We start from the raw sequence: 12149 nt of genomic DNA, 5'->3' as shown, positions 1-12149 counted from the left end.
TTGATATTTTTTGTTCGTTCGTATCGACCGTGTTAAATGAGAAAATCAAAATTTGCGTCTTGCGTCTTTTCTTATTGACACAAGCACGGGCGACTCGATCGGAGCTTTTAAGAGGGGGCTTGAACAATCCCAAATGTTAATTACGGATTTGTTTCTGTTTACTTTTATCAATGCTCTTCTTCCGCTTTTGTTGTGTGAGGGTGGTGAATTTTATGTTGTGCTTAAAATGGATGGGCGTAACGCACAGTGGCGTACGGCAGTTAAAATAAAAATCAATTTTGTTTGAATCGTTAGTGTGGGAGTTGGCGTTTTCGAACGATTGGTTTAAAGTGTGGAGTTTAATTAAAAACGATAATGCGGTGGAGGCACCACTAAACTTAATGCCATTTTTATAGTTTGACTAGGGTTTTTTCGTGTTTCGCTTACGGTAAAGAGTGTTTGGGTATAAATATGGAAATGCAAAGAAAATAAACTTTTAGAAGATCTGCAAGTTAAACAAATTTCGATAAACACGCCTCCGTTTGTGTTGTTTTACAAACATAAGATTAGAGGCAAAAAATAAAAATAATATAGGGGGCGCTGGTACTCGGAAAACCCGACTATGAAGAGTTGGAAGACGCAGTTTTTTGGTTACTCGCGTATGTAGTGATTTCAAGTGACTTACGTATAGTTGTGAATAGTCTGTTTGGTATTGTAAAGGCAGATAGGTGACAAGCTTTTGTGGCTGTGAACGGCAACACTGCTGCGAAACTGGTTAACCCGGTTGTAGTTTTATAGGTTTACTATTGTTTTTGGCCATTGTAAGTTATGTAGTATGTTTGTGAGAGTGGCAATTAATGACAAGCGCGTTGTGGAGGGAACGTGGTGTGCGGAGCACGAGTGTTTCAATCTGGAGAGCCGACATTTGCGTTGGGTGCTATTCGTTTTGACCGAATCTGTTTGGAGTCGTGTGGAATGAGGGGTTAATTAAAAACGACGAATGCAATTGGGGACGAAATGGAATATGGTTGCTAATACGGCCGGTGTGCTCAGGCGGTGCTGCGACGGCCTATTAATGGACAGGTCATTGGATTAAGAGGTTTAGCGGAGTTTCTGTGATTTCCCATGGGTTCGAAATCGAGCACTCTGCTGAAAGTTCTCCGAAGTATTTGCCCAATTTCTTTCGTTTATTTATTTCAAACAATGCGTACCTCGACGGTGGGGTCCCGGATGTATATCTCTTTGAAAGCTTCGTCTCCTCTGTCCCTGGGACGATACGCGATGCGATAGCCCAGGAACTCTCCGTGGATGGTCTCATGATGAGGTGGTCGCCAGCTGATGTGCAACGCTGTAGACGACGTATTATGCGCAGTTGTGATAGTCGGCTTCCCCGCGGGAGCTGCAACAAACATACTTTACGAAACTTGCCACATCTCAGACAACTGCTACAACTTAAGCATAATGGCGCATATCCAACACAAATAAAATATTGACAACTTAAGGTGTTTCCGTAAAGACTCAACCCATCCATTTTCAACTTTCAAACAATTCAAACATAATGTTGCATCAGCACTCGCTGCCGAAAAAGAAAATATTCGATACGCATTTCGAACAAACATCAGCACTCTATCTCCCTAAGTGCAGATTTGTAGAGTAAACGTTTTTTCTCATTTCTAAAGCTCTTATATTTGTAGTCAAGTGATATAACATATTTATGCAACATCAACTGAAAAGACATAAATTGTCTGCTTCATAATTCATCCAACGACCAAAATGCGAAAGTGCACTTCTACTTCATTAAAAATATATGCAGCATATACATTCCTCATTTAAATACACAAAGCAGCGTAAGTTTGGATTTCCAGCGACACACACTCGACAACAGGAATCCGGTTTTTAAAGTAATGCTCTTTTATTTAGGTGTTTCCAAGTACCGTGAAAGTGGTGTCGACGTCACGGTTTTTCCCTCCACCCAATCAGAACCACGTTTGTCGCTAGGAAAACCGCGAAGTTTAAATTATTAATCTCCGTGTTAATTGCTTGCAACAATGTAAAAGATGTGATTTTAAAACGACGCCTGTCGCGATCCCCGATCAACTAAAATGATTTTGGAAGTAAAAATGTTTAATTGAACGCCGAGTTTCACTAGTTAAGTGTTGTAAAAGGGTTTTGAGTCCCCATCGACCGATTTTTCGTTCGGCGTCAATTGCATTTATTGCAGCCTTTAATTTCACCTCTGTTCGGTATACGTTTAGCCTTTTGACGTTTCTTTTTTATTCATTTTTGTAGCGCGGTGTCAATTTAATTCTTCCAGTGTACGGTAATGTGACGTAGAAAGATTTATAAATTGAATAAAGCCGAGCTGAACACTGTAATGTTGAAATTATCCTTGCTTTTAAATTCATTGTGCGGTTCAATCATGCCGAAAATCAATTAGCATTAACAGGCGTTTGTTCTACCGTTCAATTAATTCGACAAGTAACGTATATTATTTTTAAAATCTATTGTGGAAGTAATTCTGCGCGCTTAAAAGTTAAAACAGCAGTAAATATAACTCTTATCGTTCAAAAATTAACGAAGAATACGACCGTAAAATTCTGATCACGTAATGTCTGAAATTATCTCAAATAGTGATTCGCTTTAATGAGCGTCTAAGGCCCATGCTTCTTTCTTGACACTCTTTTTTATTTATGAAACGTTTGAAGAATTTAGTGCGCGAATTCATCCAGTAGTTATAGTGATGCATGTGGTTGTTGAACTTAGGATTGTCGTGAAACTCCACAGATGGCGCAGCTTTGTACTTAATTAACTTGGTTATGTTTTAATACCCTATATCTGAGCTATTAATTTTCTAGATACCACTAGGCTATACGCGATAAAAGTTATTAGGGTAAATTCATTATAATAGGAGATAAAGAATTATAGGGGTTAAAACCGGCCGCGTTTTTAAATAATTGGAGTATCATTGTGAATTACTAGTGTGTTTGTGCTACAAGTCCTTAGGAATATGCAGCCGCTAGTTATTATTTTGAAAATTCCGTAGTTTAGAAAGGAAATGAGGAAAACGCGCTCTGAACATTCGTTAGAAAATCGTGACAATTTTATTAACACTTATCGCAAATGGAGAATCTTTCCAGTAGTATTGCCAGATTTTATATTCCTGCATAATGTGTATACCATCAGTTGATACTGTTTTAGCGATGCAATTAATGTAAATAACAAATAAATGACATGTGCTGTTCCTTGATTCTCAATCTTTTTCTTTTAGATGATATCTGACACCGTTTTGTCGCAAATGACACATACTTTTTTATATTATTTGTAACAATTATGGTAAATAAATTCCCCAGCGTCACTTTTTATGGTACGCCACTGCTTTACACTAACGTCAAATAGACAATCATACCTACTTGATTTTCTTTTAATATTCATATGATTATTAAAATTCTTGTTCCTTTTACCCGTGTTAAATGATTACTTTAAGAAACGTCGAGTGTTTAATTGCTTGTTGCAGTAATTACAATCTGGTTTTATAAACGTTCAAAGTGTTGATAACATTGTCGGTGATGTTATTTTTGTGGGTGTGATTGTGGACTTTTCAAAGGGTTTCTGTCGTTTCAGATTCCCGTGTTGGACTCCGACAGGAAATGGCCTTTTTTAGGTAAGTTTTTAATAAACAGTATCATTCATTAGGTAATTAAGGTCTTGTTAGGCAAGATCTCGACAAAGTTGGGGTTCATTTTATAGGATTCAGTCTTACAATGTTACGTATTTAGGAGTACAAAACTCCGCCTTTGCGAACAAATTAATACAATTTCGTGATTAATTTTGGGAGAGCTTGTGAAATTTGGTGGTTATTGTTAAACGCGGGTATTGGTAGATCGCAAAACGTTAAAATGGTGCGCATAAATGTGCCATTTAATTGACTTAAATTTTCTAAAAAAGTAATTTGTGAAGGAACACTGGGTCAAATTACTGGGTATTAATTGCATTAATGTTGGTATTGTTATTACTAAGATGGATTCTTTTATTTTATATTGGTAGCTCTATGACTTGGGGCAACTTGATTTAATTGTATTAAATTAATAGTAAAATAACTAAATCATCGGTGCTTGCTTAATTAATTAATTATCTTATTTTAATTTTTGCAGAGACTTTAAATACTACTACTAAAAATATTAAAGTCTCTGAATTTTTGTCATTCGAGTTCTCGGATGATATTTTAGTAATTATGACCCGAAATTGCTCGAAAATTCCTATCGATTGCTATAAATCTGAACATGGTGAACAGGCGACGGTAACTTGATTTAGAAGCGTTTCACAAAAATTAAAAAGAACACAGTAATTATTTTTTTCGTCTATAATCATATATATTATTGCAACTTTAAACTAAAACTAGGCGGCAATTTATCTTACCGCATGTTATGCAACCAACATTTCACATCCACTTTATACGCATGAAGATTTCATTTGGCAGATAATTTTCGAAACTACTTTCAAATTTTAAGTGAGGGTTAATAGAGGCCAAAGCAGTCACCATTTTTTATTCATCCTGTGTAAAAATTCATTAATTCATTTCAAAATATTAAGTGCCTTTACGCAATCATTGTAAGTATATACAGTTTTCACAATTCGACTGTATTTATGAGGTGGGTGGGTGGGCGAATTTTTTCTGAATGTATCTCAATAATGGGCTATATAAGTTTTTGAAGTGAATACAAATAAGCACAACCATAGAACCAATTCCATCATCGTCATGTTCCATTAAATTAGAAATCTGTTTTTTCTTGAAAATGCCGTAAGTAGCTATTAATTTTGCTTTCCTGGGGAGTTCTAAATACGTAAAAGCTTATAGAATGAATGGAGTGATTGAATTGAAGTAGGAAATTAATTTCATAAAATATTTCGGCAACACAACTGGGTGGAATTCCGGCTTTGTAGCAGCAAGTCCAAGCCTATTGTGAGTGAAACGTTGAAAATATTTGCGTTTAAATTTCTCTGATTTCGGTAGGAATCTAAGCAGATTTAATGCAGTTGCGAACATAATGGACCGGAAAGGCATTGCTGAATCATCGTTGTGATGCTTTATTAGTGACGTTTAGTTAATAAGAAATTGTCGTTTTTCCTTCCGAAGCCAGAAACTGAATGAATGTACTCAATTTTTTCAAAGTAATGATGGGATTTTTTGAAAAATTTAAGCAAACGATTCGGCACGTAGTTTCTAGCTGACAGAGGTATTACAATACTTCCCTCGCAAGCAAAAATGTGCAGCCGGTTTGATTTGATGCATTCTAGGGGATTAGCGAACGGTCCGTATGCGCATAATAAATTGCTAGAGCCCGACGTGGGGTTTGAATAGAGGCGTTGGGAAGAGTACAGCGTACAGCAGACGACTAATAATCATAAAACCTAGTGTGAACACACGAACGCCAACCTTTCGGCGTCGGCGACGTCGCACCGGCGTCGTGAGACCCCCACGTTGCAACTTAAACATATACATCGCACACACATGCACCACAAACGTAAATACAAACTGGCGTTAATTGTTCCGTTTCGCCGTTTAACTAAGCTACATCTGCAAATGTAGGCTGCGCTCGCTCTCCGCGCTAATCCGGGGCGAAAACACGACAGTGCGACGGTGGTTTTGCATGCCGCCGTTGCCACCCCGACACTCCCCATAGAATCCACCCCGCGACGTGCCTACCTGGCTGATGCTCGCGGCCCTTTACACGCTGCTTTCATTAACAGAACAGAACTTCTCATTAATCGAAACATCACGAATTCGCGGAAACTGGCGCCTGACGAACGACAAATGCTGTGCTGTGGACAACCGAAGCAACGCAGGGAGTAGCAAAACCTAAATATTTTTGTAAATTAAGATAGTTACGAAATAAAGGCAATAGTTTAAAAGTTAATCATTTTTGAAAAAAAGAGCTCGAATAGAAAGGTTTGGCGGAATTTATTTGTTTGAGGTGTGAAGTTTTGAGATAACACGCAAAACGTACCTTTTTTAAGCGGTATGATGTATTTTTATTTACATTTTCGAATATTGAGATGTTTTAATTAAAAATTTGACTTTCAGAAGTATCGCTCCTGCGCAAACGTGATTTATATGTCGTAAAAAATTCAACAATTGCTATGGAATTTTAATTGTAGGTCTTGATTTGTTTCAAAACTTTCAACATTTTTAGACAAACTTTCCAAAAGGTCATTTTTCGAATATGTATTTTCTTTATGTAATTTTCGACCACGTTTAAAAATAAATTAAAGGGATTTTTTGAAGATTCTGAGCCCCGGAAGCTATTTTGTGCTTTCCTCTGAAATTTCCACCATTTTTACTTCCCGAGCATCACCAAAGGAAGTATTGTAATCGAGTCCGTGGGCCGACTCTCTACTTTTACGTTTTCTCGATCTTTCGTGACCACTAGAAGACGAAGAAATAGGTCTCCCATTTGTCTCTGTCCGTCTGTCCGTCTGTCCGTCTGTCTGCCGTCCCGGATTTTTTATGACAGATAATCTCCGAAAGTACTCGACCGATTGTTGTGAAATTTTGTACTTATATTAAGAATATCATGTAGATGGTAAAACGCTAACCAAAATTTGTCTAATCATCCCCACCACTAATGCGATGACGTCACTTCAAAATTGTACATAGTAAATGGGTTTTAAATTGTATAAAATAACATAGTCCCACACATGTAGTTTACGACCCCGAATTGAATTTTTACCCGAAACGTCCAGATTTTTGAAAAAAAAATCAAAATTATAAAACAACATTTTGCAATTTAATTTTGAATCTGCTAACCCGAATGTTTTGAAATGTTGCAAATGTTTTAAGGCTCTAAAGAGCATCATAAATCTTTAGTCAAAATATATTTGGTTATCCCCTCCAAAAACTTGGTGACGTCAGCTCAAAAGTTTGCCGAATAAATCCTATCTAAAATATACAAAATATGATGCGTCTGTACTTGTGATATATCACTCCATTCATATTTTTTGGATTTGCATATACAGGGTGACACAAAAAAAATTAATGAATGCGCAAAATTTATTTTACTGATTTACTCAGGAACTACAAAACCGAATGCTTTCAAATCTTTAAGATGTTTTAAAATTATCATAAGCATGGTAAATTTTTGATCAAAAGGTATTTGGTCGTCCCTCCTAAAAAATTTATGACGTCACCATAAAATTTTGCTGAATAAATCCTATCTAAAATGTACAAAATATGGTGAGTCTCTTCTTGTGATTTATCATTCCATTCAAATTTTTTCGATTTGCATATACAGGGTGACTGAAAAAAATTAATGAATGCGTCAATTTGTTTTATTGATTTAATCAGGAATTACAGTATCGAATGCTTTGAAATCTTGGAGATGTTTTAAAGTTACCATAAGCATGGTAAATTTTTTATCAAAATGTATTTGCTCATCCCCCCTAAAAAATTGATGACGTCACCCCAAAATTTTGCTGAATAAATCCTATCTAAAATGTACAAAATATGATGAGTCTGTACTTGTGATTTATCATTCCATTCATATTTTTGGATTTGCATATGCAGGGTGACTCAAAAAAATTAATGAATGCGTGAATTTATTTTATCGATTTAATCAGGAATTACAAAACCGAATGCTTTGAAATCTTGGAGATATTTTAAAGTTATTATAAGCATGGCAAACTTTTGCTCAAAATGTATTTGTTCATTCCTCCTAAAAAAAATTGATGACGTCACCCTTAAATTTTGCTGAATAAATCCTATCTAAAATGCAAAAAATATGATGAGTTTGTACTTGTGATTTATCATTCCATATTCATAGTTTTTAGATTTTCTTAAGAGGTGGCTCAAAAAAATTAATGAAGTCAATTTATTTTATTGATTAAATTAAAGGCAATTATTATTAGTATTACATTGGACCAACCCAATTTGGTAGACACAAAATTTTTTAAAGTAAAAACTCGATTGAAACATAAGGGTAGCATGCTTATTTACATCGACTTTAACATTACAGACGTGCATTTGTTTTGTGTGATGACTAGGTTCCGCGAATGTGGAATAGACATGTTTATAATCAACCAATTGTGAATTCCACGGTCAAAAATTAAAATAAAACTCAATGTTTTATACAATAAGCGGAAGTCGAAGCAATAAAACCGATGGTCGTTTTGTTTACAGTTTCTCTGTTTGACTCTCACGTATGCTGTTACGCTTGTCATCTTAAATTAAGAATGCTTATACATAAACGATTTTCAGTTGCCTCTCACTGGCGCCGTATACGTGAGAAAATTGTTTCGTTATTTTATTGATTATAACAAATCAATATTCAAAACGACCCAATTCATTTTCCCGAAAATTTGGGAATACAATAATTTTATTCTTAGTATTACACTACATCTATCCCAACTGATATACGTGTCCTCGCAAAAATGTTGACGTCATCGCAATTTTTTTTTTTAATTTCCCACTACAAAAATGTAATGAGAAAAAAAACACAATAGGCATGCAGTCGTCAAGTTTCCGACAGCGAGGGAAGTACTGTCTAAACTCTTTAGACCAATTTTTTCAATCGCTAATGATATATGTCGGTTTTTAAGATTAAAAAAAAAATAAATTTCAAACTGACTATTTCTAAAATGTTGCAGCGGCACTGTAAACACGCCATATTTTTCGGATCAGTATGTCAACATCTTCATCCCAGAATTTTTTGGGGATTTTTGGACAACTTTTTCAAAAGTGAAATTCTTCCAATTTAATTAAATTTCTTAAAGGATACGCCATTTGCCAAAATCAGTCTTATCGTAGCAGGCAGTAGCCCCCCCACCCGCCCTCTCTTTTCTTAGAAGGTATCTCATTTGCCAAAATCACTCTGATCTTAGCAGATACTAGCTCCACGCACCCACCCTCTCTTTTCTTAGAGGATACGTAATTCGCCAAAATCAATCTTATCGTAGCAGGCACTAGCCCCGCCCTCTCTTTTTTTAGAAGGTATCTCATTTGCCAAAATCAGTCTTATCTTTTTTCCCTCTTTTTCAAATTTCGACCCATTCACGAAATTTAACTATATACATTTTCTTGTAGATTTGGACTCCTGGAAGTTAAATTCGGCCTCATTTTTTCGATAATTCCTACAATTTTTCCGGAATCGCTAATCGAAATATCGCAATTTTTAAGATTTTTAAAAAAATTGAATTTCAAACCGAATATTTCTAAAATGTTGCTCCGGGACCGTAAACAGGCTATATTTTTCGAATCAGCACGTCGAAATCCACATTCCAGCATTTTTTGTGGATTTTTTCAAAAGAGAAATTTTTTCAATACCCCTTTCTTCAAATTTCGACCCATTTTCGACCATTTTTGAAACTGAGCTAAACACATTTTCTTGTAGATTTCGGCTCCCGGAAGTTAAATTCGTACCATTTTTCCGAAATCGCCAATCGAAATATCACAATTTTGAAAATTAAAACAAAAATTGAATTTCAAACCGAATATTTCTAACATATTGCTCCGAGACCGTAAATAGGCTATATTTTTCGAATAAGCACGTCAACATCTATAACCCAGAATTTTTTGCGGATTTTTGGATAATTTTTTTCAAAAAAGAAATTGTTCCCTTCTTCAAATTTCAACCCATTTTCTACCAGTTTGGAAACTTAATTAAATACAATTTCTTGTAAATTTCAACCCCCAGAAGTTAAATTCGACCCCATTTTTTCGATAATTCTGACCATTTTTTCGGAATTGCCAATCGAAATTGGCGATTTTTAAGATTTTATAAAAAACTGAATTTCAGACCGTGTATTTCTAAAATGTTGCTTTGGGGCCGTAAACATGCTATATTTTTTGACTCAGCACGTCGAGATTTACATTCTGGAATTTTTTGCGGATTTTTAGGTAACTTTTTCAAAATTGAAATTTTTCCAATACCTTCAAATTTCTTCAAATTTCGACCCATTTTCGACCATTTTCGAAACTGAACTAAATACATTTTCTTGTAGAATATTTTGACTCCCGGAAGTTAAATTCGCCATCATTTCTTCGATAATTCTTACCATTTTTCTGGAATCGCCAATCGAAATATGGCAATTTTTAAGCTCTTTTAAAAAATCTAATTTCGGACCGAGTATATCTAAAATGTTGCTTTGGGACCGTAAATACGCTATATTTTTCGAATCAGCACGTCGAAATCTACATTCCAGAATTTTTTGTGGATTTTTAGACAATTTTTTCCAAAGTGAAATTTTTCCATTCTTCAAATTTCGACGCATTTTCGACTATTTTCAAAACTGAATCAGATACATTTTCTTGTAGATTTCGAAACCGAATATTTCTAAAATGTTGCTCCGAGACCGTAAATACGCTATATTTTTCGCATAAGCACGTCATAACCCAGAATTTTTTGCGGATTTTTGTATAATTATTTCAAAAGTGAAATTTTTCCAATACTGCCCCCTTCTTCAAATTTCGACCTATTTTCTACCAGTTTCGAAACTTAACTAAATACATTTTTTTGTAAATTTCAAAGTTCGGAAGTTAAATTCGACCCCATTTTTTCGATAATTCTGACCATTTTTCTGGAATTGCCAATCGAAATATGGCAATTTCTAAGATTTTATAAAAAATTGAATTTCATACCGAGTATTTCAAAATGTTGCTTTGGGACCGTAAACATGGTATATTTTTCGAATCAGCACGTCGAGATCTACATTCTAGAATTTTTTGCGGATTTTTAGACAACTTTTTCAAAAGTAAAATTTTTTCATTACTTCTTCAAATTTCGATCCATTTTCGACCATTTTCGAAACTGAACCAAATACATTTTCTTGTGTATTTCGACCCCCGGAAGTTAAATTGGGCCTCATTTTTTCGATAATTCTTAGCATTTTTCCGAAATCACCAATCGAAATATCACAATTTTGAAAACTTTATAAAAAATTTAATTCAAAACCGAATATTTTCAAAATGTTGCTTCGGGAACGTAAACACGTTATATCGACATCTCAGATTTTTTTGCGGATTTTTGACTAATTTTTCAACAGTGAAAATTTTCCAACACTTTAATTTTCGACCCAGTTTTGACCATTTTCGAAACTTTACTAAAAACATTTTTTTCTGGATTTCTACCTACAGAAGTTAATTTCGGCGTCATATTAATGGATACATTTATTCGATAATTCCTACCATTTTCCTGGAATCGCCAATCGAAATATGGCAATTTTTAAGATTTTTAAAAAAATTGAATTTCAAATCGAATATTTTTAAAATGTTGTTCCGCGACCCAAAAAACACGCTGTATTTTTCGAATCAGCACGTCGAGATCTACATCCCTGAATATTTTGCCGATGTTTAGGCAACTTTTTCGAGAACTCAATTTTTCAATACCCCTTATGAAATTTTCGACCATTTCTCCATAAATTTCGAAAATTTGCTAAAGGGATTTTTTGTAGGTTCCACATCGGGAGGTTGTTTTCGGCTTCATTTCTTCGAAAATTCCCACCATTTATTATTTTTCAGAATTGTTTGTGGATTTTTAGTCAACCTTTCGAAAATTTGGTTTCAAAAAGAACCCAAAGAGATTCTTGCAATTTTTTTTCTAGAATTTCCAACATGAAATATGGCAATTTGTAGGATTTTCAAAAAACTGTACATTCAAACGGTGTATATTCCAGAATTTTTTGCGGATTTTTACGAAACTTTTCCAAAATTAAATTTATACTTCCCGAGCGTAAGCAAAGGAAGTATTGTAATCGGGTCCGTCGGCCGACTCTCTACTTTTACGTTTTCTCGATCTTTCATGAACCCTAGAAGACGAAGAAATAGGTCTCCCATTTCCGTCTGTCTGTCCGTCTGTCCGTCTGTCCGTCTGTCTGCCGTCCCGGATTTTTATTAGACAGATAATCTCCGAAAGTACTGGAGCGATTGTTGTGAAATTTTGTAGTTATATTAGGAATATCATGTAGATGGTAAAACGCTAACCAAAATTTGTCTAATCATCCCCACCACTAATGTGATGACGTCACTTCAAAATTGTACATAGTAAATGGGTTTTAAATTGTATAAAATAATATAGTCCTAAACATGTAGTTTACGACTCCGAATTGAGTTTTTACCCGAAACGTCCAGATTTTTGGAAAAAAAATCAAAATTATAAAACATTTTGCAATTTTTTGAATCT

The 12149-nt window shown here is 34.8% G+C and overlaps 1 protein-coding gene and 1 long non-coding RNA gene across 4 annotated transcripts in view; one reads left to right on the top strand and one right to left on the bottom strand.

Moving 5' to 3' along the window:
- The window catches only part of LOC135141184 (uncharacterized), a 69922-nt gene extending 66289 nt beyond the window's left edge, over positions 1-3633 (top strand). The window contains exon 3 of the long non-coding RNA XR_010282358.1: positions 3601-3633. This is a non-coding gene — a long non-coding RNA (uncharacterized LOC135141184). The remainder of the gene's footprint in view (positions 1-3600) is intronic.
- Positions 1-12149, bottom strand: part of LOC135141183 (Protein tyrosine phosphatase 99A) — a 156213-nt gene that overhangs the window by 11132 nt on the left and 132932 nt on the right. For all 3 annotated transcript variants that reach the window (XM_064072026.1, XM_064072025.1, XM_064072027.1), the window contains exon 5: positions 1191-1378. In XM_064072026.1, coding sequence (XP_063928096.1) covers positions 1191-1378 — 188 coding nt within the window. The remainder of the gene's footprint in view (positions 1-1190; positions 1379-12149) is intronic.

The sequence above is a fragment of the Zophobas morio genome, unplaced genomic scaffold (assembly GCF_036711695.1).
Source record: "Zophobas morio isolate AGI-343-1 ecotype UQ-CSIRO unplaced genomic scaffold, CSIRO_AGI_Zmor_V1 ptg000044l, whole genome shotgun sequence".
NCBI lineage: Eukaryota > Metazoa > Arthropoda > Insecta > Coleoptera > Tenebrionidae > Zophobas > Zophobas morio.
This window is presented reverse-complemented; position numbering and strand designations above follow the sequence as displayed.